Source organism: Bufo gargarizans, chromosome 2, assembly GCF_014858855.1.
Source record: "Bufo gargarizans isolate SCDJY-AF-19 chromosome 2, ASM1485885v1, whole genome shotgun sequence".
NCBI classification, from domain to species: Eukaryota; Metazoa; Chordata; class Amphibia; order Anura; family Bufonidae; genus Bufo; species Bufo gargarizans.
Genome location: NC_058081.1, coordinates 712,946,193 through 712,972,151, shown reverse-complemented (window position 1 = coordinate 712,972,151; position 25,959 = coordinate 712,946,193). Strand labels below are relative to the sequence as shown.

The following is a 25,959-nucleotide window of genomic DNA, read 5'->3' as shown; positions in this document are numbered from 1 at the left end:
TATTATCAGGGCGGGGGGTTAGTATTATTATCAGGGAGTGAGGGGTAATAGTATTATCATCAGGGTGTGTCAGGAGGTTATAGTATTATTATCAGGTGTGTGTGGGTAATAGTATTATCATGATGGGGTGTAATAGTATTATTATCAGGGTGTGTGTGGAGGTAATAGTATTATCAGGGGGTAGTATTATTATCATGGTGTGTGTGTGGGTAATAGTATTATCAGGGTGTGAGAGGTAATAGTATTATTATCAGATCGTGAGGGGTAATAGTATTATTATCAGGGGGGGATTAGTATTATTATCAGGGAGTGAGGGGTAATAGTATTATCATCAGGGTGTGTCAGGAGGTTATAGTATTATTATCAGGTGTGTGTGGGTAATAGTATTATCATGATGGGGTGTAATAGTATTATTATCAGGGTGTGTGTGGAGGTAATAGTATTATCAGGGGGTAGTATTATTATCATGGTGTGTGTGTGGGTAATAGTATTATTATCAGGGTGTGAGAGGTAATAGTATTATTATCAGATCGTGAGGGGTAATAGTATTATCAGGGCATAAGGGGTAATAGTATTATCAGGGCATGAGGGGTAATAGTAATATTATCAGGGCATGAGGGGTAATAGTATTATTATCAGGGGGGGATTAGTATTATTATCAGGGCGTGAGGGGTAATAGTATTATCATCAGGGTGTGTGTGGAGGTAATAGTATTATCATCAGGGGGTAGTATTATTATCATGGTGTGTGTGGGTAATAGTATCATTATCAGGGAGGGGGTTAGTATTATCAGGGCGTGAGGGGTAATAGTATTGTCTGGGTGTGGGGGGGTAATAGTGTTATCACAGAGGGGGGTAGTATTATTGTGTGAGTGTGTGTGGGGGGGGGGGGGGGTTTAATACTAACAGGTGAGGGGTACAGTACTGTCCCTACACTTCCCGCCTGACGTCATAACCTCAGACCACGTGGTCTCCCGGGAGTCCTTCTAGCCCTTTCCCTTCTCTATGATTCTGGCTTTATCTTTGAACAAGCTTTATTATACAGAACAGAACATGGCAGCTGGGGGCGGGGACAGAGCGGCGATCATGTGACCTGCGGTTTACTGTTATTATTTGTCATGTACAGAAGTCGGGAGCCGACCGGAGGCCGGGGAAGGATGGGAGGCTGCAGGTGAGAGAGGCTGGGAGAGGACGGGAGGCCAGGAAAGGATGGAGGGTGAGGAAAGATGGGAGGCTGGAGGTGAGGGAGGCCAGGGAAGGATGGAGGGTGAGGAAAGATTGGAGGCTGGAGGTGAGGGAGGCCAGGGAAGGACGGGGAACTGACGGTGAGGGAGGCCGGGGAATGATGAGAGCCCGGAGGTGAGGGAGGCTGTGGAAGGCTGAAGGTAAGAGAGGCTGGGGGAGGTGAGGGAGGCCAGGGAAGGACAGAGGGTGAGGAAGGACGGGAGGCTGGAGGTGAGGAAAGACAGGAGGCTGGAGGTATGGGAGGCTTAAGGTGAGGGAGGACAGGGAGAGACTGGAGGTGAGGGAAGCTGGGGAAAGGATGGGAGGCCAGGGAAGGAAGGAAGGAAGGACGGAGGGTGAGGGAGGCCCGGGAAGGACAGAGGGTGAGGGAGGCCCGGGAAGGACAGAGGGTGAGGGAGGCCCGGGAAGGACAGATGGTGAGGGAGGCCCGGGAAGGACAGAGGGTGAGGGAGGCCCGGGAAGGACAGAGGGTGAGGGAGGCCCGGGAAGGACAGAGGGTGAGGGAGGCCCGGGAAGGACAGAGGGTGAGGGAGGCCCGGGAAGGACAGAGGGTGAGGGAGGCCCGGGAAGGACAGAGGGTGAGGGAGGCCCGGGAAGGACAGAGGGTGAGGGAGGCCCGGGAAGGACAGAGGGTGAGGGAGGCCCGGGAAGGACAGAGGGTGAGGGAGGCCCGGGAAGGACAGAGGGTGAGGGAGGCCCGGGAAGGACAGAGGGTGAGGGAGGCCCGGGAAGGACAGAGGGTGAGGGAGGGCGGGAGGCTGGAGGTGAGGGAGGACGGGGAGCTGATGGTGAGGGAGGCCAGGAAACAACGGGAGGACAGGGAAGGATTGAAGTTGAGGGAGGCCAGGGAAGGACTGGAGGTGAGGGAGGCCAGGAAACGATGGGAGGCCAGGGAAGGACTGGAGGTGAGGGAGGCCAGGAGGAGGGGAAGGACGGGAGGCTGGAGGTGAGGGAGGCCAGGAGGCTGGAGGTGAGGGAGGCCAGGGAAGGACAGGAGGCTGGAGGTGAGGGAGGCCAGGGAAGGACAGGAGGCTGGAGGTGAGGGAGGCCAGGGAAGGACAGGAGGCTGGAGGTGAGGGAGGCCAGGGAAGGACAGGAGGCTGGAGGTGGGGGAGGCCAGGGAAGGACAGGAGGCTGGAGGTGAGGGAGGCCAGGGAAGGACAGGAGGCTGGAGGCCAGGGAAGGACAGGAGGCTGGAGGTGAGGGAGGCCAGGGAAGGACAGGAGGCTGGAGGTGAGGGAGGCCAGGAAACGATGGGAGGCCAGGGAAGGACTGGAGGTGAGGGAGGCCAGGAGGAGGGGAAGGACGGGAGGCTGGGGGTGAGGGAGGCCAGGAAACGATGGGAGGTGAGGGAGGCCAGGAGGAGGGGAAGGACGGGAGGCTGGGGGTGAGGGGTGCGGTATGCATGTGCTTGCACTGGTCCCAGTGAGGTGCTGGGGCCACTGGTGTGTACTGGGGTGACCCTGCTCCTCTCTCTTGCAGGCGGTGATGTTGCTCTTCGCTCTCGGGGTCACAGGTAACGTTGTCATCTCTGATGTCCCATCATCTGTACCTACTATACTGGGGGTCCGCGAGACGTAGACCGTGCCGCTGGTTGTGGCCCCTGTCCCGGCAGTTGGCCTGGTGGTATTCACCTCCTTGGTATGTGGCCCCCACACTGCTGAGGGCTGTGAACCCTGTGGGGCCACACTCCAGCGCTCTGCGTGGCCCCCAGATTCTCCTGCACCTCGGGTGGTCTCATGGTCCTGTGTGTCCTTCTCTTGCAGCACAGGATGGGTCCCAGACTCTACCCGTTCCTGCTGGGGCTCCTGCGCCCGGCGCTGCCCCTCATCCTGGGCCTGTCCATAGGCTGCAGCCTGAGCCTCCTGAGGGTCTCGTGGATCCAGGAAGAAGAAGCCCCCTGTGCGGACAATCTCCACGGACTACAGCCCGACGAGCGGGGCGCCCCCATACATGACCTGAAACCCCGAATTATTCCATATGGTCATAAGCCACGCGCTCCACACAAGAAGGTGCTGAGGTGGGTGTGCGGCCTGTGGGGCCCCCATGGTGGAATGAGAGCGGGGGGCTCAGGGGCGCTCTGTCAGGAGGTGGGTGTGGGGCCCCCGTGGTGGGATGACAGCGGGGTGCATCAGGGGCGCTCTGTCAGGAGGTGGGTGTGGGGCCTGTGGGGCCCCCATGGTGGGATGACAGCGGGGGGCTCAGGGGCGCTCTGTCAGGAGGTGGGTGTGGGGGCCCCCGTGGTAGGATGACAGCGGGGTGCATCAGGGGCGCTCTGTCAGGAGGTGGGTGTGGGGCCTGTGGGGCCCCCATGGTGGGATGACAGCGGGGGGCTCAGGGGCGCTCTGTCAGGAGGTGGGTGTGTGGCCCCCGTGGTAGGATGACAGCGGGGTGCATCAGGGGCGCTCTGTCAGGAGGTGGGTGTGTGGCCCCCGTGGTAGGATGACAGCGGGGTGCATCAGGGGCGCTCTGTCAGGAGGTGGGTGTGGGGCCCCCGTGGTAGGATGACAGCGGGGTGCATCAGGGGCGCTCTGTCAGGAGGTGGGTGTGCGGCCTGTGGGGCCCCCATGGTGGGATGAGAGCGGGGGGCTCAGGGGCGCTCTGTCAGGAGGTGGGTGTGTGGCCCCCGTGGTGGGATGACAGCGTGGTGCATCAGGGGCGCTCTGTCAGGAGGTGGGTGTGTGGCCCCCGTGGTGGGATGACAGCGGGGGGCCTCAGGGGCGCTCTGTCAGGAGGTGGGTGTGGGGCCCCCGTGGTGGGTTGACAGCGGGGGGCTCAGGGGCGCGCTGTCAGGAGGTGGGTGTGGGGCCCCCATGGTAGGATGACAGCGGGGTGCATCAGGGGCGCTCTGTCAGGAGGTGGGTGTGTGGCCCCCGTGGTAGGATGACAGCGGGGTGCATCAGGGGCGCTGTCAGGAGGTGGGTGTGTGGCCCCCGTGGTAGGATGACAGCGGGGTGCATCAGGGGCGCTGTCAGGAGGTGGGTGTGGGGCCCCCGTGGTAGGATGACAGCGTGGTGCATCAGGGGCGCTCTGTCAGGAGGTGGGTGTGTGGCCCCTGTGGTAGGATGACAGCGGGGTGCATCAGGGGCGCTCTGTCAGGAGGTGGGTGTGTGGCCCCCGTGGTAGGATGACAGCGGGGTGCATCAGGGGCGCTGTCAGGAGGTGGGTGTGCGGCCCCTGTGGTAGGATGACAGCGGGGTGCATCAGGGGCGCTCTGTCAGGAGGTGGGTGTGGGGCCCCCGTGGTGGGATGACAGCGGGGTGCATCAGGGGCGCTGTCAGGAGGTGGGTGTGTGGCCCCCGTGGTAGGATGACAACGGGGGCTCAGGGGCGCTCTGTCAGGAGGTGGGTGTGTGGCCCCCGTGGTAGGATGACAGCGGGGGCTCAGGGGCGCTCTGTCAGGAGGTGGGTGTGTGGCCCCCTGTGGTGGGATGACAGCGTGGTGCATCAGGGGCGCTCTGTCAGGAGGTGGGTGTGGGGCCCCCGTGGTAGGATGACAGCGGGGGGCTCAGGGGCGCTCTGTCAGGAGGTGGGTGTGGGGCCCCCGTGGTAGGATGACAGCGTGGGGCTCAGGGGCGCTCTGTCAGGAGGTGGGTGTGGGGCCCCCGTGGTGGGATGACAGCGGGGGGCTCAGGGGCGCTCTGTCAGGAGGTGGGTGTGGGGCCCCCGTGGTAGGATGACAGCGGGGGGCTCAGGGGCGCTCTGTCAGGAGGTGGGTGTGGGGCCCCCGTGGTGGGATGACAGCGTGGTGCATCAGGGGCGCTCTGTCAGGAGGTGGGTGTGTGGCCCCCGTGGTGGGATGACAGCGTGGTGCATCAGGGGCGCGCTGTCAGGAGGTGGGTGTGGGGCCCCCGTGGTAGGATGACAGCGGGGGGCTCAGGGGCGCTCTGTCAGGAGGTGGGTGTGGGGCCCCCGTGGTGGGATGACAGCGGGGGGCATCAGGGGCGCTGTCAGGAGGTGGGTGTGGGGCCCCCGTGGTGGGATGACAGCGGGGGGCATCAGGGGCGCGCTGTCAGGAGGTGGGTATGCGGCCTGTGGGGCCCCCGTGGTAGGATGACAGCGTGGTGCATCAGGGGCGCTGTCAGGAGGTGGGTATGCGGCCTGTGGGGCCCCCGTGGTAGGATGACAGCGGGGTGCATCAGGGGCGCTCTGTCAGGAGGTGGGTATGCGGCCTGTGGGGCCCCCGTGGTAGGATGACAGCGGGGTGCACAGTGAGAGATGAGGCTGCACCGAAGACCCCACCTACAAACATGGAGACCGAGAGAAGCAGCGCCCACTGAACATCACATTTCACAAGGAGCACAGCTTCAGCCTCCACATCCTGAGCAGCCTCCTGTCCTGATATACTGCCGGCAGCTTCAGCCTCCACATCCCCAGCAGCCTCCTGTCCTGATAGAATGCCGGCAGCTTCAGCCTCCACATCCCCAGCAGCCTCCTGTCCTGATATACTGCTGGCAGCTTCAGCCTCCATATGCCGAGCAGCCTCCTGTCCTGATTGAATGCTGCAGCTTCAGCCTCCATATCCCGAGCAGCCTCCTGTCCTGATATAATGCTGCAGCTTCAGCCTCCGCATCCTGAGCAGCCTCCTGTCCTGATATACTGCTGGCAGCTTCAGCCTCCATATCCCGAGCAGCCTCCTGTCCTGATATAATGCTGCAGCTTCAGCCTCCGCATCCTGAGCAGCCTCCTGTCCTGATAGAATGCCGGCAGCTTCAGCCTCCATATCCCGAGCAGCCTCCTGTCCTGATAGAATGCCGGCAGCTTCAGCCTCCACATCCCGAGCAGCCTCCTGTCCTGATATACTGCTGTAGCTTCAGCCTCCATATCCCGAGCAGCCTCCTGTCCTGATCGACTGCTGTAGCTTCAGCCTCCATATCCCGAGCAGCCTCCTGTCCTGATATAATGCTGCAGCTTCAGCCTCCGCATCCTGAGCAGCCTCCTGTCCTGATAGAATGCTGCAGCTTCGGCCTCCATATCCCGAGCAGCCTCCTGTCCTGATATACTGCTGTAGCTTCAGCCTCCATATCCCGAGCAGCCTCCTGTCCTGATCGACTGCTGTAGCTTCAGCCTCCATATCCCGAGCAGCCTCCTGTCCTGATATAATGCTGCAGCTTCAGCCTCCGCATCCTGAGCAGCCTCCTGTCCTGATAGAATGCTGCAGCTTCGGCCTCCATATCCCGAGCAGCCTCCTGTCCTGATATACTGCTGTAGCTTCAGCCTCCATATCCCGAGCAGCCTCCTGTCCTGATATACTGCTGTAGCTTCAGCCTCCGCATCCTGAGCAGCCTCCTGTCCTGATATAATGCTGCAGCTTCAGCCTCCGCATCCTGAGCAGCCTCCTGTCCTGATATAATGCTGCAGCTTCAGCCTCCGCATCCTGAGCAGCCTCCTGTCCTGATAGAATGCTGTAGCTTCAGCCTCCGCATCCTGAGCAGCCTCCTGTCCTGATAGAATGCTGTAGCTTCAGCCTCCATATCCCGAGCAGCCTCCTGTCCTGATATACTGCTGTAGCTTCAGCCTCCGCATCCTGAGCAGCCTCCTGTCCTGATTGAATGCTGCAGCTTCAGCCTCCGCATCCTGAGCAGCCTCCTGTCCTGATATAATGCTGCAGCTTCAGCCTCCGCATCCTGAGCAGCCTCCTGTCCTGATAGAATGCTGTAGCTTCAGCCTCCGCATCCTGAGCAGCCTCCTGTCCTGATAGAATGCTGTAGCTTCAGCCTCCATATCCCGAGCAGCCTCCTGTCCTGATAGAATGCTGTAGCTTCAGCCTCCATATCCCGAGCAGCCTCCTGTCCTGATAGAATGCTGTAGCTTCAGCCTCCACATCCCGAGCAGCCTCCTGTCCTGATAGAATGCTGTAGCTTCAGCCTCCATATCCCGAGCAGCCTCCTGTCCTTTACTAATAGAATGCCACAGCTTCAGCCTCCATATCCCGAGCAGCCTCCTGTCCTGATTGAATGCTGCAGCTTCAGCCTCCATATCCCGAGCAGCCTCCTGTCCTGATAGAATGCCGCAGCTTCAGCCTCCATATCCCGAGCAGCCTCCTGTCCTGATATAATGCTGCAGCTTCAGCCTCCATATCCCGAGCAGCCTCCTGTCCTGATAGAATGCCACAGCTTCAGCCTCCATATCCCGAGCAGCCTCCTGTCCTGATAGAATGCCTCAGCTTCAGCCTCCATATCCCGAGCAGCCTCCTGTCCTGATAGAATGCTGCAGCTTCAGCCTCCATATCCCGAGCAGCCTCCTGTCCTGATATAATGCTGCAGCTTCAGCCTCCACATCCCGAGCAGCCTCCTGTCCTGATATAATGCTGCAGCTTCAGCCTCCGCATCCTGAGCAGCCTCCTGTCCTGATAGAATGCCACAGCTTCAGCCTCCATATCCCGAGCAGCCTCCTGTCCTGATATAATGCTGAAGCTTCAGCCTCCGCATCCTGAGCAGCCTCCTGTCCTGATAGAATGCCGGCAGCTTCAGCCTCCATATCCCGAGCAGCCTCCTGTCCTGATAGAATGCCGGCAGCTTCAGCCTCCATATCCCGAGCAGCCTCCTGTCCTGATAGAATGCCGGCAGCTTCAGCCTCCACATCCCGAGCAGCCTCCTGTCCTGATAGAATGCCGGCAGCTTCAGCCTCCACATCCCGAGCAGCCTCCTGTCCTGATAGAATGCCGGCAGCTTCAGCCTCCACATCCCGAGCAGCCTCCTGTCCTGATAGAATGCCGGCAGCTTCAGCCTCCACATCCCGAGCAGCCTCCTGTCCTGATAGAATGCCGGCAGCTTCAGCCTCCACATCCCGAGCAGCCTCCTGTCCTGATAGAATGCCGGCAGCTTCAGCCTCCACATCCCGAGCAGCCTCCTGTCCTGATAGAATGCCGGCAGCTTCAGCCTCCACATCCCGAGCAGCCTCCTCTCATGATAGAATGCCGGCAGCTTCAGCCTCCACATCCCGAGCAGCCTCCTCTCATGATTGAATGCCGGCAGCTTCAGCCTCCACATCCGGATCAGTACAGGACGGGAGGCTGCTCTGGATGTTGAGGCTGAGGCTGCTGGCATTCTATCAGGACAGGAGGCTGCTCGGGCTGTGGAGGTCGGAGGTGACGATGCAGGATTGTAAATGAAGGCTGAGAGAGATACGGCGTGCTGCGTTCTTTTTGAAGTGTGACGTTTGAGTGGGCGCCGCTTCTCTCCCCAAGAAATTGAAAGTGAGATGTGGGGAGGGGGAAGCATTTCCTTGCGGTGCCTCCTTGTGCAGGCAGGACTGGTGGGGAATGGGAGGCATTTTCTCATGGTGCCTCCTTGTGCAGGCAGGACTGGTGGGGAATGGGAGGCATTTTCTCATGGTGCCTCCTTGTGCAGGCAGGACTGGTGTGGGGAATGGGAGGCATTTTCTCATGGTGCCTCCTTGTGCAGGCAGGACTGGTGTGGGGAGGGGGAAGCATTTCCTTGCGGTGCCTCCTTGTGCAGGCAGGACTGGTGGGGAATGGGAGGCATTTTCTCATGGTGCCTCCTTGTGCAGGCAGGACTGGTGGGGAATGGGAGGCATTTTCTCGTGGTGCCTCCTTGTGCAGGCAGGACTGGTGTGGGGAATGGGAGGCATTTCCTCATGGTGCCTCCTTGTGCAGGCAGGACTGGTGTGGGGAGGGGGAAGCATTTCCTTGCGGTGCCTCCTTGTGCAGGCAGGACTGGTGTGGGGAGGGGGAAGCATTTCCTTACGGTGCCTCCTTGTACAGGCAGGACTGGTGGGGAATGGGAGGCATTTTCTCATGGTGCCTCCTTGTGCAGGCAGGACTGGTGTGGGGTTTGGGAGGCATTTCCTTGCGGTGCCTCCTTGTACAGGCAGGACTGGTGTGGGGAATGGGAGGCATTTTCTCATGGTGCCTCCTTGTACAGGCAGGACTGGTGTGGGGAATGGGAGGCATTTTCTCATGGTGCCTCCTTGTACAGGCAGGACTGGTGTGGGGAGGGGGAAGCATTTTCTCATGGTGCCTCCTTGTGCAGGCAGGACTGGTGTGGGGAATGGGAGGCATTTTCTCATGGTGCCTCCTTGTGCAGGCAGGACTGGTGTGGGGAATGGGAAGCATTTCCTCATGGTGCCTCCTTGTACAGGCAGGACTGGTGGGGAATGGGAGGCATTTTCTCATGGTGCCTCCTTGTACAGGCAGGACTGGTGTGGGGAAGGGGAGGCATTTTCTCATGGTGCCTCCTTGTACAGGCAGGACTGGTGTGGGGAATGGGAGGCATTTCCTCATGGTGCCTCCTTGTGCAGGCAGGACTGGTGTGGGGAATGGGAGGCATTTCCTCATGGTGCCTCCTTGTACTGGCAGGACTGGTGTGGGGAATGGGAGGCATTTTCTCATGGTGCCTCCTTGTGCAGGCAGGACTGGTGTGGGGAGGGGGAGGCATTTCCTCATGGTGCCTCCTTGTGCAGGCAGGACTGGCGTTGGGAATGGGAGGCATTTTCTCATGGTGCCTCCTTGTGCAGGCAGGACTGGTGTGGGGAATGGGAGGCATTTTCTCATGGTGCCTCCTTGTGCAGGCAGGACTGGTGTGGGGAGGGGGAGGCATTTTCTCATGGTGCCTCCTTGTGCAGGCAGGACTGGCGTTGGGAATGGGAGGCATTTTCTCATGGTGCCTCCTTGTGCAGGCAGGACTGGCGTTGGGAATGGGAGGCATTTCCTCATGGTGCCTCCTTGTGCAGGCAGGACTGGCGTTGGGAATGGGAGGCATTTTCTCATGGTGCCTCCTTGTGCAGGCAGGACTGGTGTGGGGAATGGGAGGCATTTCCTCATGGTGCCTCCTTGTGCAGGCAGGACTGGTGTGGGGAGGGGGAGGCATTTTCTCATGGTGCCTCCTTGTGCAGGCAGGACTGGTGTGGGGAATGGGAGGCATTTCCTCATGGTGCCTCCTTGTGCAGGCAGGACTGGTGTGGGGAGGGGGAGGCATTTTCTCATGGTGCCTCCTTGTGCAGGCAGGACTGGTGTGGGGAATGGGAGACATTTTCTCATGGTGCCTCCTTGTGCAGGCAGGACTGGCGTTGGGAATGGGAGGCATTTCCTCATGGTGCCTCCTTGTGCAGGCAGGACTGGTGTGGAGAAGGGGAGGCATTTCCTCATGGTGCCTCCTTGTACAGGCAGGACTGGTGTGGGGAAGGGGAGGCATTTCCTCATGGTGCCTCCTTGTACAGGCAGGACTGGTGTGAGGAATGGGAGACATTTTCTCATGGTGCCTCCTTGTCCAGGCAGGACTGGTGTGAGGAATGGGAGGCATTTTCTCATGGTGCCTCCTTGTACAGGCAGGACTGGTGTGAGGAATGGGAGACATTTTCTCATGGTGCCTCCTTGTCCAGGCAGGACTGGTGTGAGGAATGGGAGGCATTTTCTCATGGTGCCTCCTTGTACAGGCAGGACTGGTGTGAGGAATGGGAGGCATTTTCTCATGGTGCCTCCTTGTACAGGCAGGACTGGTGTGGGGAGGGGGAGACATTTCCTCATGGTGCCTCCTTGTGCAGGCAGGACTGGCGTGGGGAATGGGAGACATTTTCTCATGGTGCCTCCTTGTCCAGGCAGGACTGGCGTTGGGAATGGGAGGCATTTCCTCATGGTGCCTCCTTGTGCAGGCAGGACTGGTGTGGGGAAGGGGAGGCATTTTCTCATGGTGCCTCCTTGTACAGGCAGGACTGGTGTGGGGAATGGGAGGCATTTCCTCATGGTGCCTCCTTGTACAGGCAGGACTGGTGTGGGGAAGGGGAGGCATTTCCTCATGGTGCCTCCTTGTACAGGCAGGACTGGTGTGGGGAATGGGAGGCATTTTCTCATGGTGCCTCCTTGTGCAGGCAGGACTGGCGTTGGGAATGGGAGGCATTTCCTCATGGTGCCTCCTTGTGCAGGCAGGACTGGTGTGGGGAAGGGGAGGCATTTTCTCATGGTGCCTCCTTGTGCAGGCAGGACTGGTGTGGGGAAGGGGAGGCATTTCCTCATGGTGCCTCCTTGTACAGGCAGGACTGGTGTGGGGAAGGGGAGGCATTTCCTCATGGTGCCTCCTTGTACAGGCAGGACTGGTGTGGGGAAGGGGAGGCATTTTCTCATGGTGCCTCCTTGTGCAGGCAGGACTGGCGTTGGGAATGGGAGGCATTTCCTCATGGTGCCTCCTTGTGCAGGCAGGACTGGTGTGGGGAAGGGGAGGCATTTTCTCATGGTGCCTCCTTGTGCAGGCAGGATTGGTGTGGGGAGGGGGAGGCATTTCCTCATGGTGCCTCCTTGTGCAGGCAGGACTGGTGTGGGGAAGGGGAGGCATTTCCTCATGGTGCCTCCTTGTGCAGGCAGGACTGGTGTGGGGAAGGGGAGGCATTTCCTCATGGTGCCTCCTTGTGCAGGCAGGACTGGTGTGGGGAAAGGGAGGCATTTCCTCATGGTGCCTCCTTGTACAGGCAGGACTGGCGTTGGGAAGGGGAGGCATTTTCTCATGGTGCCTCCTTGTGCAGGCAGGACTGGCGTTGGGAATGGGAGGCATTTCCTCATGGTGCCTCCTTGTGCAGGCAGGACTGGTGTGGGGAAGGGGAGGCATTTTCTCATGGTGCCTCCTTGTACAGGCAGGACTGGTGTGGGGAGGGGGAGGCATTTCCTCATGGTGCCTCCTTGTGCAGGCAGGACTGGTGTGGGGAAGGGGAGGCATTTCCTCATGGTGCCTCCTTGTGCAGGCAGGACTGGTGTGGGGAAGGGGAGGCATTTCCTCATGGTGCCTCCTTGTACAGGCAGGACTGGTGTGGGGAAGGGGAGGCATTTTCTCATGGTGCCTCCTTGTGCAGGCAGGACTGGCGTTGGGAATGGGAGGCATTTCCTCATGGTGCCTCCTTGTGCAGGCAGGACTGGTGTGGGGAAGGGGAGGCATTTTCTCATGGTGCCTCCTTGTACAGGCAGGACTGGTGTGGGGAAGGGGAGGCATTTCCTCATGGTGCCTCCTTGTGCAGGCAGGACTGGTGTGGGGAAGGGGAGGCATTTCCTCATGGTGCCTCCTTGTACAGGCAGGACTGGTGTGGGGAGGGGGAGGCATTTTCTCATGGTGCCTCCTTGTGCAGGCAGGACTGGTGTTGGGAAGGGGAGGCATTTCCTCATGGTGCCTCCTTGTACAGGCAGGACTGGCGTTGGGAGGGGGAAGCATTTTCTCATGGTGCCTCCTTGTGCAGGCAGGACTGGCGTTGGGAATGGGAGGCATTTCCTTATGGTGCCTCCTTGTACAGGCAGGGTTGGGGGTTGTACCCGTATTCTGTCATTGATGTGTCACCTCCTGATGTCCCCACAGGACCCGCTACATCCAGTCAGAGCTTGGCTTCAGAGAGCGCCTCTCGGTGGTCGTCCTGTCTTCCCGCTCCACCCTGAACTCCCTCGCTGTGGCTGTGAATCGGACTCTTTCGGCTCATGTAAGCCGCCTAATGTTTTTCACAGGGGCCCGAGGCCCTAAGGTGCCCTCAGGAATGGAAGTGGTGTCCCATGGAGATGAGAGGCCGGTGTGGGTGATGTATCACAGCCTGCGGTACATGGAGACCCACCTTCTGTCCACATATGACTGGTTCTACGTCGCCCAGGATGACACCTTCACCAATGGCTTCCACCTGCAGGACTTTGTCAGTCACCTGAGCCCAGGGCCCGCTGTCTACATTGGCCGACCCATGGAGTTCATAGGAGGCCAGGAAGGTTGGAGGTACTGTCATGGGGTCTCTGGATATCTTCTCTCCAGGGCCCTTCTCCTCAGCCTGGGGCCACATTTGGATTTCTGTCGCTCTGATATTTTGAGTTCCAGGCCAGATGAATGGTTGGGACGCTGCCTGCAGGACACACTGGGCATTGCCTGTGTAGCAGAGTTTCAGGTAATGAACGTAAAAGAGGACCTAAGAGTGACTACAATCATGAGTGTGGATGTATGAGAACCCACGTGGGTCGTAGGTCCCCACCTCCCGGACAGCAACCCATGGTCGTAGGTCCCCCCCACCTCCCGGACAGCAACCCGTGGTCGTAGGTCCCCCCACCTCCCGGACAGCAACCCATGGTCGTAGGTCCCCCCACCTCCCGGACAGCAACCCATGGTCGTAGGTCCCCACCTCCCGGACAGCAACCCATGGTCATAGGTCCCCACCTCCCGGACAGCAACCCATGGTCGTAGGTCCCCCACCTCCCGGACAGCAACCCGTGGTCGTAGGTCCCCCACCTCCCGGATAGCAACCCGTGGTCGTAGGTCCCCCGCCTCCCGGACAGCAACCCATGGTCGTAGGTCCCCCACCTCCCGGACAGCAACCCATGGTCATAGGTCCCCACCTCCCGGACAGCAACCCATGGTCGTAGGTCCCCCACCTCCCGGACAGCAACCCGTGGTCGTAGGTCCCCCACCTCCCAGACAGCATCCCGTGGTCGTAGGTCCCCACCTCTCGGACCACAGTCCACATCTTCCTGTGCTCACATTTTTTAAAAATGTCTCCCTTCTTCACTTCTGTTCTAGGGCCTGCGGTTTGTTTCCTATGATCTTCCCAGAAATGCAGACATAGAGAATTTGGATGAGGCCTCGCTGGGCTCTGCGCTCTCGGTGTATCCGGTCAGGGAGGCCACGTTGGTGTACAAGCTTCAGCGTAAGCTCAGCCAGATAAGAATGCGCTGGTCGTACCGCAGGATCCAGCGGCTCCAGGTAACGGCTGCTCCTTACTCTTCCTCAATTTTTCTTTTGGTTCCTTTGTTCCCCTAAATTATGTTTTTATATGGGAGGAGACGGAAAGCTGATGCCCCCCCATCCCCCCAAACGACTGAGATGTGAGGGCTGAGGTGCCACGTGAGCCTTCAACCAGTTTAGAAAAACAGGGGACCCTATTCAAGTCCAGACAGCAGCTGATTGGCTATCTCAAAGCACCACCCCTAGCTGTACTACATGTTCTGTACCGCCCCCTGCCTGTACTACATGTTCTGTACCGCCCCCTGCCTGTACTACATGTTCTGTACCGCCCCCTGCCTGTACTACATGTTCTGTACTGCCCCCTGCCTGTACTACATGTTCTGTACCGCCCCCTGCCTGTACTACATGTTCTGTACCGCCCCCTGCCTGTACTACATGTTCTGTGCCGCCCCCTGCCTGTACTACATGTTCTGTGCCGCCCCCTGCCTGTACTACATGTTCTGTGCCGCCCCCTGCCTGTACTACATGTTCTGAGCCGCCCCCTGCCTGTACTACGCGTACCAGTGCCGCCCACGGGCCTGTGCCACGTACCTCGCCCCCCCGGCCTGTGCCACGTACCTCGCCCCCCCCACGGCCTGTGCCCAGTACCTCGCCCCCCCACGGCCCTGTGCACGTACTCGCCCCCCAGGCCTGTGCCACGTACTCGCCCACCACGGCCTGTGCCACGTACCTCGCCCCCCCACGGCCTGTGCCACGTACCTCGCCCCCCCACGGCCTGTGCCACGTACCTCGCCCCCCCACGGCCTGTGCCACGTACCTCGCCCCCCCACGGCCTGTGCCACGTACCTCGCCCCCCCCACGGCCTGTGCCACGTACCTCGCCCCCCCACGGCCTGTGCCACGTACCTCGCCCCCCCACGGCCTGTGCCACGTACCTCGCCCCCCCACGGCCTGTGCCACGTACCTCGCCCCCCCACGGCCTGTGCCACGTACCTCGCCCCCCCACGGCCTGTGCCACGTACCTCGCCCCCCCACGGCCTGTGCCACGTACCTCGCCCCCCCACGGCCTGTGCCACGTACCTCGCCCCCCCACGGCCTGTGCCACGTACCTCGCCCCCCCACGGCCTGTGCCACGTACCTCGCCCCCCCCACGGCCTGTGCCACGTACCTCGCCCCCCACGGCCTGTGCCACGTACCTCGCCCCCCCACGGCCTGTGCCAGTACCTCGCCCCCCCACGGCCTGTGCCACGTACCTCGCCCCCCCACGGCCCTGTGCCACGTACCTCGCCCCCCCACGGCCTGTGCCACGTACCTCGCCCCCCCACGGCCTGTGCCACGTACCTCGCCCCCCCACGGCCTGTGCCACTACCTCGCCCCCCCACGGCCTGTGCCACGTACCTCGCCCCCCCACGGCCTGTGCCACGTACCTCGCCCCCCCACGGCCTGTGCCACGTACCTCGGCCCCCCCACGGCCTGTGCCACGTACCTCGGCCCCCCCCCGACCTGTGCCACGTACCTCGGCCCCCCCGACCTGTGCCACGTACGCGCCCCCCCCGACCTGTGCCACGTACGCGCCCCCCCCGACCTGTGCCACGTACGCGCCCCCCCCCGACCTGTGCCACGTACGCGGCCCCCCCCCGACCTGTGCCACGTACGCGGCCCCCCCCGACCTGTGCCACGTACGCGGCCCCCCCCCGACCTGTGCCACGTACGACGGCCCCCCCCCGACCTGTGCCACGTACGCGGCCCCCCCCGACCTGTGCCACGTACGCGGCCCCCCCCCGACCTGTGCCACGTACGCGGCCCCCCCCGACCTGTGCCACGTACGCGGCCCCCCCCCGACCTGTGCCACGTAACGCGGCCCCCCCCCGACCTGGCCACGTACGCGGCCCCCCCCCGACCTGTGCCACGTACGCGGCCCCCCCCGACCTGTGCCACGTACGCGCCCCCCCCCCGACCTGTGCCACGTACGCGCCCCCCCCCCGACTGTGCCAAGTACGCGCCCCCCCCCCGACCTGTGCCACGTACGCGGCCCCCCCCGACCTGTGCCACGTACGCGGCCCCCCCCGACCTGTGCCACGTACGCGGCCCCCCCCGACCTGTGCCACGTGCGTGCCACATGCCTCCCACCCTGGCCTGTGCCGCCCCCCGGCCCGTGCCGCCCTCTACCTGTCCTATATATGGTGACTTTATCAGTTTTCTTCTTCGTCTCTCTTGTCTTGTTCTTGATGACATTTGTCAGTTACCGTCTCACGTTACTCCGTGTCTTTCAGAACAGTTTAAAGGGCTCTCCGTTAGTAGGTTGTTGATGGCCTGTTCTGAGGATGTCCTCATCAGTGATTGGTGGCAATCGGACTCCTGCACCCTTGCCGATCAGCGGTTTGAAGAGGCCTCTTCCTAGGCCAGTGACCTCACATTCGTCGGTCACCCGACCTATGTGCTGCTCAGTACCAAGCACAGCCACCATCAGACGTATGGCGCTGTGTGAGGAGGACGCAGCACTCGCCAGAACCTCTTCATACAGCTGATCACCGGAGGTGCCAGGAGTCAGACCCCCCACAAGCCAGATACTGGTCACCTCTCCTGAGGACAGGCCATTAGTATTGTACTCCCAGAAAACCTCCTTAATATTGTGGAGAAGTAAGAAAGGTAAATGCTAAACCTGAATGAACTCCGCCTAGTCTACATTACTCCAAATGTGTCTCCTAATGGAAGTCGGAGATTCGGCTGTGCTGTGTTCACACTGGATAACTATCTGACTGCTTTGTTTCAGGGCGAGATCCGGAATCTTTCTTCCTTTACCCCAGATGGCGGTGCTGGTCTCTTATGGCCAATTGGTGTGAATCCACCCTTCACTCCAACTTCTCGTTTTGATTTGTTGACTTGGGAATATTTCACAGAGATGCACACGTTCTCCTGCCCGGATGGTGCCCCCAAGTGTCTGCTGCAGGGTGTGTGGCTGCTGGACGTTCAGCAGGTCCTGGAGGAAGCACTGGACCAGCTCAATCAGCGCTACCTTCCATGGCTGCACTTCAGAAAGCGTCGGCTGCTCAATGGGTACAGACGCTTTGATCCCACAAGGGGGATGGAATACACATTGGACCTTTTGCTGGAGGCCACCACTGAAAGAGGTCATGTTGGGGTGATAACCAAGCGCCTTAGCCTTTTGCGCCCTCTGAGTCTTGTGGAGATTCTTCCCATGCCGTATGTGACAGAAGCCACGAGAGTCCAGCTAGTGTTACCTTTAATGCCTTCTGACACCAGCCATATTGCAGGTTTTCTCGATGCCTTTGCGACTAGTCTTCTCGACCCTCAGGAGAACGTGGCCCTCACAGTACTACTTGTATATGACGTGAGTTCATCTGGGCAGGAGCAAGATGTGTATGAAGAGGTGCGCAGCATGTTAGCAAAGCTGGAGAAGCGTTATCCGTTCCTCCGCCTGGAGGTGTCCAGCGTCCGCACAGAGCTACCATCTCAGGTGCGCCTCATGGAGGTGGTGTCTAAGAAACACTCGGTGGACACGCTCTTCTTTCTTGCGAGTGTGTGGAGTGAGGTGACGACCGAGGCACTGAACCACTGCCGAATGAACGCCATCGGTGCTTGGCAGGTGTTTTCTCCTGTCCACTATCAGGAGTACAGCCCGGATGTTTCACGTCAAGGCTTCTCTGTCCCGCAGTCTGCGGAATTCCTGCGCGATGGACATTTTGACCGCCTCTCTTCCTCGGAATGCTGCTTCTATAACTCGGACTTCATGAGAGCTAGAAGCCGGATGGCGGCAGAAGTTCAGGGGGAGGAGGATGAGGACAATGGTGACATAGAGCTGCTGGATCTCTTTCTGCGTCACTCGGAGCTCCATGTCTTTAGGGCACTGGAGCCAGCGCTGGTGCAGAGATTCTCACTGAAGAAGTGCAGCACCCACCTCTCCAGCGAGAGCTATCACCGATGCGTGCTCAGCAATCTGGAGGCCCTGGGCTCCCGGGTTCACCTCGCTATGGCTCTGTTTGACCAAGACCAGACTAACAGTACATAAAACATGAAAGACTACACGTGGCAGGCTCTCGTGGCACCAATGGGTTAATGATATTACTGTTGTTACCTGTAAAATAAACCTTATTTATACTGTATGGAGAGTGAGCCTTTGTCATTACTGGGGGCTGGATTCTTCATCACGTGTCTCCTCCACGTACTCCATGACCCGGCCAGAGGTGCTGGACATAATGACGCACTCAGTCTCTTAGGTAGAAATGGAATTTATTGAACGGTCACATTGTGACTCTACACACAGCAGCTACGACGGTAATATACAGTGCTGAACACAAATCTATCTACCCCCACAACTACCTACTGGCCCGGGCCTACCCCGATAACGCTGGAGGCTTCCCTAGTGCAGGAACTGGCTATGTGACGAGGAGTAGTCATGGGCCATTCCAAGCAGCCAAACCCAGAGTCCGTGGATGGCTTAGAGCCACACAATGTACCTAGATAGCAGGTGACACCATTCATGGACCCTGACAGGAGAGAGAAATTCACATTGTACACAGAGGTTCAGCAATGGTGACCCATAAGCCAGCGGACTGAGCTCCAGGCACTTCTTGTCTAGAAACTGTCAGAAAACTACTCCGTCTTTGGTGCCTACAGCTGGGCTTTGAGCGTTACCTAATGCGTATATGACGCTGCTTTATAAAAAATAATACTGCTAAAAGTGCCCGCCTGTAAGGGACCCCCCTGCATGACCGCTCCCCATGACAGAACTTGGTCCAGACAGTACATGGTCCTCGATTGCATCCCGTAACATTGATAACAATAATAATGGAGATTTACTTGGCACTTCTGACAAAAAGCTTGAGAACAGAGATCTCCTGATGTTGGGTAACGGTGGAACGTATGAGCCGGCACCAGGAGTATCCAATACTATGCCATGAGGTTTAGTCCTGTGTATGTACCATGAGGGAGCAGTAAGGATGGAGAAGCCACGTATCGGCCAAGGTTGGTGAATGAAGAGGCCTTTATGTGTTCCGGACACCGAGCGACTGCTCCAGCTCTTGTCGTCTTTGCTGAATCTGGAAGACAGAAGGTGGTTCAGTGTGGCGCCTGCGTTCCTGCCCTGGACAGACCTGACTAATACTGGGCTAGCTGATAAATCTAAATGGGACATGATGTCCTCGGCCTTTTTAATACTGCAGCATCAGGTTTCATGCTAAAGCCAAGGAATGAGCAGAATCTACGTCCGATCACTTGAACATGGACATTTCGAGTAGATGTGACAGAAGAGGCCACGTTTACCCAGCAGATTCCTGATTGTCGATGTGACTTTGGAATATGTGGCATATCCTATATTAGGGGGCTGCTCTTCCCATACAATACTAGATACTAAGCGGATAGAAATGTCTGTATGTTCGGCCTCGCGTCCCTCATCTGCATCACCGCACTGATCGGAGCCTAGCCCTCTCTGCATCACTCGAGGCTTTGGGGCAGGAGACGGCTCAGCCACATCAGGAGTATGGACTACAGACCTGTCACACTGTGGATATAAAGGTATTACCCTTGGGCTTACGGCAACATATTCCACGTGTTAATATGGAAAAACATAAAAAATACATATTTGGTATCGCCCTGATCCTTCCAGTCCGCAGAGGTGAACGCCACACATCCGTTCCATTCCCCCCACAGAAAGAGTTAAAGTTACACGTACCACATAACTGTGCCACTGACATATACAACTCCTCCTACATAAAACCAATAATAAAAATGATTATGGCTTTCAGAATCCGGGCCATAGAGCGCGGGGAGAGGAGGGGCGAGTAGGACTTTACTATTTTATATCGATCACTGGTTTCCCTGTTTCGGCACTGATGTCACATTGTTCTGTTTCGGCACTGATGTCACATTGTTCTGTTTCGGCACTGATGTCACATTGTTCTGTTTCGGCACTGATGTCACATTGTTCTGTTTCGGCACTGATGTCACATTGTTCTTTAAAGGAAATCTGTCACCAGGATCATCGCTCTTGCAGTAAAGCTGCGGCCTAATAGCACTTAGGACCTTATTTCCAGATCTGCCTTTGTTCCAGCAATAGATGTTTTCTATCCTCTGAAAATCCAGTTTGTTTGGTATGTAAATGAGCCAGTAAGGTGCCCAGAGGGGCGTCACCCTTGCAGGAAGGCGTCCAGACACGCCCCCTGCCACAATGTGGCCAACCACCCCTCCTACATCACACTCAAGCCATAACTCTGCCCGCCTCTGCATGGGCTCCTTCCTGCAAGGGTGACGCCCCTCTGGGCTCCTTCCTGCAAAAGTGACGCCCCTCTGGGCTCCTTCCTGCAATGGTGACGCCCCTCTGGGCTCCTTCCTGCAATGGTGACGCCCCTCTGGGCTCCTTCCTGCAATGGTGACGCCCCTCTGGGCTCCTTCCTGCAATGGTGACGTCCCTCTGGGCTCCTTCCTGCAATGGTGACGCCCCTCTGGGCTCCTTCCTGCAATGGTGACGCCCCTCTGGGCTCCTTCCTGCAATGGTGACGCCCCTCTGGGCTCCTTCCTGCAATGGTGACGCCCCTCTGGGCTCCTTCCTGCAATGGTGACGCCCCTCTGGGCTCCTTCCTGCAATGGTGACGCCCCTCTGGGCTCCTTCCTGCAATGGTGACGCCCCTCTGGGCTCCTTCCTGCAATGGTGACGCCCCTCTGGGCTCCTTCCTGCAATGGTGACGCCCCTCTGGGCTCCTTCCTGCAATGGTGACGCCCCTCTGGGCTCCTTCCTGCAATGGTGACGCCCCTCTGGGCTCCTTCCTGCAATGGTGACGCCCCTCTGGGCTCCTTCCTGCAATGGTGACGCCCCTCTGGGCTCCTTCCTGCAATGGTGACGCCCCTCTGGGCTCCTTCCTGCAATGGTGACGCCCCTCTGGGCTCCTTCCTGCAATGGTGACGCCCCTCTGGGCTCCTTCCTGCAATGGTGACGCCCCTCTGGGCTCCTTCCTGCAATGGTGACGCCCCTCTGGGCTCCTTCCTGCAATGGTGACGCCCCTCTGGGCTCCTTCCTGCAATGGTGACGCCCCTCTGGGCTCCTTCCTGCAAAAGTGACGCCCCTCTGGGCTCCTTCCTGCAAAAGTGACGCCCCTCTGGGCTCCTTCCTGCAAGAGTGACGCCCCTCTGGGCTCCTTCCTGCAAGGGTGACGCCCCACTGGGCACCTTACTGGCTCATTTGCATACCAAATAAACTGGATTTTCAGAGGATAAAAACATCTATTGCTGGAACAAAGGCAGATCTGGAAATAAGGTCCTAAGTTCTATTAGGCCGCGGCTTTACTGCAATAGCCATTATCTACGATGCACCAACACGAGGTTACAGGAGCATCAAGCACCACCAACCGCTGCCCACCCATGGCCTCTAGCCTGTAAGCCTGTGGGGCTAGGGTTCTCCTGCTATATTACGGTGTCATAATGTGGTCATTTTCTGGCAATCGGAAAACACGGACACGTGCATTTAATGCCAAGCTGTATAAGAGAAGGCATCATAGACAAAAGTGGACACTTAAATGGTCATTTGATCGATGCCGTGTGCCATTAATGGCTGTCATTTATTAACGTGATTGTTAAATCTAACCACGTGAAATAAGGACTGCAGAAATAATCAGCCACAAAGTGATACCTGCAGTACTGATGTAAAAAAGTAACTGCCCCCTAAAGGTGGAGCAACCATTTAAAAGTATATCAGTAATGTGTCCCCTCAGACATTCACGTGTAGACCTGCTCTTGTGTTCTGGATCTCCGTCTGGCAGTGGCTTTTCTATTGGGTTCTGGTGAGAACTTTCATATTGTATTCCCTCATTCACGTGTAGACCTGCTCTTGTGTTCTGGATCGCCGTCTGGCAGTGGCTTTTCTATTGGGTTCTGGTGAGAACTTTCATATTGTATTCCCTCATTCACGTGTAGACCTGCTCTTGTGTTCTGGATCCCCGTCTGGCAGTGGCTTTTCTATTGGGTTCTGGTGAGAACTTTCATATTGTATTCCCTCATTCACGTGTAGACCTGCTCTTGTGTTCTGGATCGCCGTCTGGCAGTGGCTTTTCTATTGGGTTCTGGTGAGAACTTTCATATTGTATTCCCTCATTCACGTGTAGACCTGCTCTTGTGTTCTGGATCCCTGTCTGGCAGTGGCTTTTCTATTGGGTTCTGGTCAGAACTTTCATATTGTATTCCCTCATTCACGTGTAGACCTGCTCTTGTGTTCTGGATCACCGTCTGGCAGTGGCTTTTCTATTGGGTTCTGGTCAGAACTTTCATATTGTATTCCCTCATTCACGTGTAGACCTGCTCTTGTGTTCTGGATCACCGTCTGGCAGTGGCTTTTCTATTGGGTTCTGGTGAGAACTTTCATATTGTATTCCCTCATTCATGTGTAGACCTGCTCTTGTGTTCTCGATCGCCGTCTTGCTGCAGCTTTTCTATTGGGTTCTGGTCAGAACTTTCATATTGTATTCCCTCATTCACATGTAGACCTGCTCTTGTGTTCTGGATCACCGTCTGGCAGTGGCTTTTCTATTGGGTTCTGGTGAGAACTTTCATATTGTATTCCCTCATTCACGTGTAGACCTGCTCTTGTGTTCTGGATCGCCGTCTGGCAGTGGCTTTTCTATTGGGTTCTGGTGAGAACTTTCATATTGTATTCCCTCATTCACGTGTAGACCTGCTCTTGTGTTCTGGATCCCTGTCTGGCAGTGGCTTTTCTATTGGGTTCTGGTCAGAACTTTCATATTGTATTCCCTCATTCACGTGTAGACCTGCTCTTGTGTTCTGGATCCCCGTCTGGCAGTGGCTTTTCTATTGGGTTCTGGTGAGAACTTTCATATTGTATTCCCTCATTCATGTGTAGACCTGCTCTTGTGTTCTCGATCGCCGTCTTGCTGCAGCTTTTCTATTGGGTTCTGGTCAGAACTTTCATATTGTATTCCCTCATTCACATGTAGATCTGTTCTTGTGTTCTGGATCCCAGTCTTGCTGCAGCTTTTCTATTGGGTTCTGGTCAGGACCTTTTATATTGTGTCCTCTCAGACATTCAGTCCGTGGAGCTGCACTTCTAACCCCTCCAACCACAGAACATCCTCTTCATGGCTCGGGATCCTCCAGGGATTTATTACAGGCAGTGATGTTCCTCTTGGTCAGCAATGTTCTGGTACCTCCAGGCAAGACATTCCAAAAATGTATATAATTTATTTGGAGAATAACTTAAGAAGATGCTGAAGAGCCTTAAAGGGGTTGCCCGAGTTATTTTTATTCATGATCTATCCTCAGGATAGCTCATGTATATCAGATGGGGGGGGGGGGGTCCGACGTCCCCGCCAATCAGCTGGTTGAAGAGAAGGCTGCGCTCTGTGCCAGCTCTGTCTTCTCTTCATTGTTTACCTGTTCGCCATCGACATCGCAACGGTGATCAGTGTAATTACAAGAAGCTGTCCATTCACTTCAATGGACAGCTCCCGTCCACAGAAGTGACCACTACAGGGCCGTCCACAGAAGTGACCACTACAGGGCCGTCCACAGAAGTGACCACTACAGGGCCGTCCACAGAAGTGACCACTACAGGGCCGTCCACAGAAGTGACCACTACAGGGCCGTCCACAGAAGTGACCACTACAGGGCCGTCCACAGAAGTGACCACTACAGGGCCGTCCACAGAAGTGACCACTACAGGGCCGTCCACAGAAGTGACCACTACAGGGCCGTCCACAGAAGTGACCACTACAGGGCCGTCCACAGAAGTGACCACTACAGGGCCGTCCACAGAAGTGACCACTACAGGGCCGTCCACAGAAGTGACCACTACAGGGCCGTCCACAGAAGTGACCACTACAGGGCCGTCCACAGAAGTGACCACTACAGGGCCGTCCACAGAAGTGACCACTACAGGGCCGTCCACAGAAGTGACCACTACAGGGCCGTCCACAGAAGTGACCACTACAGGGCCGTCCACAGAAGTGACCACTACAGGGCCGTCCACAGAAGTGACCACTACAGGGCCGTCCACAGAAGTGACCACTACAGGGCCGTCCACAGAAGTGACCACTACAGGGCCGTCCACAGAAGTGACCACTACAGGGCCGTCCACAGAAGTGACCACTACAGGGCCGTCCACAGAAGTGAATGGACGGCTTGTAATTACATTTCTCACCTATGCTTTAGCGATGGTGAGCAGGTAAACAATGAAGAGAAGGCAGCGCTGGCACGGCCTTCTCTTCAACCAGCTGATGGGCGGGGACGCCGGACCCCAGCCGATCTGATATTGATGATATCCTGAGAATAGGTCAGCAATAAAAATAACTTGGACAACCCCTTTAATGAGGAAAAAGTTCTTTTTTTTTTTTTTTTTTACCTAGACAGAGCAGATAGGAAGAGGTTTCGGCCTCACACACTTCCAAGACTTCATCTCCCAGCAGTAGAACCTTCAGTCATTATTGCTCTTCAAGAAGAAGCTCAGGGGGATTCAATCTTGTGACTTTTGTACTTGAACAAAGAAGGGGAAACAGTTTTCAATGTCTTCAGTTCGAATGTGCCAGTCTGCCGATCTGTCAGCCATACATATCCAGGGCAAGGGAAATATCTCTGTAGATCTCAGCAGGTCAGAACTGAAGCCTGGCAAGTGTCAACTCATTCCCATGGTCCTCCAGATGTTGGTTTAGAGGTAGGACAAATCTCAGCTAGATCTGATGGCAACGTCAGCCAACAAAAAGCTGTTTTGCCAGAACGATCAGCCCTAATAAACCAGACACACTGGCTGCTAGGGCTGATCATGCTGATTAAAACAATGCTTTTCTTTTGTCTGAACGATAAACTGCTGCAGAGAAATCTGTGTTTCTATTCATATGCAAATGAGAAGTTGGAGCACCAGGAGGTGGGGCTGAATCCTTGGAGCACTGCCTTGTAACACCCCCTATGCTCTACACACTCCCCATATACATTGTGTCTGTGAATAAAGCAGTGATATGTAGTTGAGCAGATGTCAGTGTGGTGAAGCTATAGTACATAGTGTATATGATATGTAGATGCTAGGACACAGCTCTACCCTCAGCATGTCTTTCCTATACTTATAAGATATCACATATTACCGGTTTCTGTATGATCATATATTGTGCCTGAGAATAAAGCAGTGATCTGTACATGAGCTTTCTGAGCAGATGTCAGTGTGGTGAAGCTATAGTACATAGTGTATATGATATGTAGATGCTAGCACACAGCTCTGCCCTCAGCATGTCTTTCCTATACTTATAAGATAACACATATTACTGGTGTCTGTATAATCATATATTGTGTCTGTGAATAAAGCAGTGATATGTAGAGGAGCTTTCTGAGCAGATCTCAGTGTGGTGAAGCTATAGTACATAGTGTATATGATATGGAGATGCTAGGACACAGCTCTGCCCTCAGCATGTCTTTCCTATACCTATAGAGTAACACATATTACTGGTGTCTGTATAATCATATATTGTGTCTGTGAATAAAGCAGTGATATGTAGAGGAGCTTTCTGAGCAGATCTCAGTGTGGTGACGCTATAGTACATAGTGTATATGATATGTAGATGCTAGGACACTAGTGTTGATCGAGCACAATAGTGCTCGGGTGTTCGGATGCTTTGGCCGAACACATCGGGATGCTTGGGCGCTCTACCGGGCACCCGAGTATAATGGAAGTCAATGGTAGAACCTGAGAATTAAACCAGACACCTACTCTGAAGAGGGGAGGGCGTCTGGTTCATAGTAAAAGGTCAGAAATTGATGGAAACACCACTAAAATGGTTCAGGAACAGCATAGGGAGGATGTCTGGATGCATCTTGGACTCCCAGGTCGCTGCTGGGAACCATGTTGTCCGAGTAGTGCGCCACCTTTACAGACTGACAATAATACGCACACAACCGAAGATAAAAATGATTTTAGAGGAAAATTAGTTAGGAAACATTCTTTCCTGTATATTTACTTGTATATAAAGTGCAAGTGCTGCCAAAAATTACACGGAAGAGGCTCCGATACAACCTGTATATCACATAATGGAGGGCCTCATTAACATTGTGGCACAATAGT

At 56.8% G+C, this 25,959-nt stretch overlaps 2 protein-coding genes across 2 annotated transcripts in view; one reads left to right on the top strand and one right to left on the bottom strand.

Moving 5' to 3' along the window:
* The first annotated feature begins 1,041 nt into the window (after positions 1-1,041).
* Positions 1,042-18,016, top strand: LOC122929105 (chondroitin sulfate glucuronyltransferase-like). Its single transcript, XM_044282574.1, has 6 exons — positions 1,042-1,170; positions 2,727-2,760; positions 3,011-3,264; positions 12,538-13,102; positions 13,729-13,911; positions 16,666-18,016. Exons 3-6 carry the CDS (start codon positions 3,017-3,019, stop codon positions 17,920-17,922), a joined length of 2,253 nt encoding a protein of 750 aa, XP_044138509.1. The 5' UTR covers positions 1,042-1,170; positions 2,727-2,760; positions 3,011-3,016; the 3' UTR covers positions 17,923-18,016.
* Positions 18,017-18,126: 110 nt separating this feature from the next.
* Positions 18,127-25,959, bottom strand: part of SMARCD3 (SWI/SNF related, matrix associated, actin dependent regulator of chromatin, subfamily d, member 3) — a 47,484-nt gene continuing 39,651 nt past the window's right edge. The window contains exon 9 of the mRNA XM_044277722.1: positions 18,127-18,952. Within this exon, the coding sequence (XP_044133657.1) occupies positions 18,899-18,952 (54 nt within the window). The 3' untranslated portion in view covers positions 18,127-18,898. The remainder of the gene's footprint in view (positions 18,953-25,959) is intronic.

Coding starts and splice junctions, on each gene's coding strand:
- LOC122929105 (XM_044282574.1), top strand. CDS start 3,017: ATGGGTCCCAGACTCTACCCGTTCCTGCTGGGGCTCCTGCGCCCGGCG. Junction 3,265..12,537: donor CCACACAAGAAGGTGCTGAG/GTGGGTGTGCGG, acceptor ATGTCCCCACAG/GACCCGCTACATCCAGTCAG. Junction 13,103..13,728: donor CCTGTGTAGCAGAGTTTCAG/GTAATGAACGTA, acceptor CTTCTGTTCTAG/GGCCTGCGGTTTGTTTCCTA.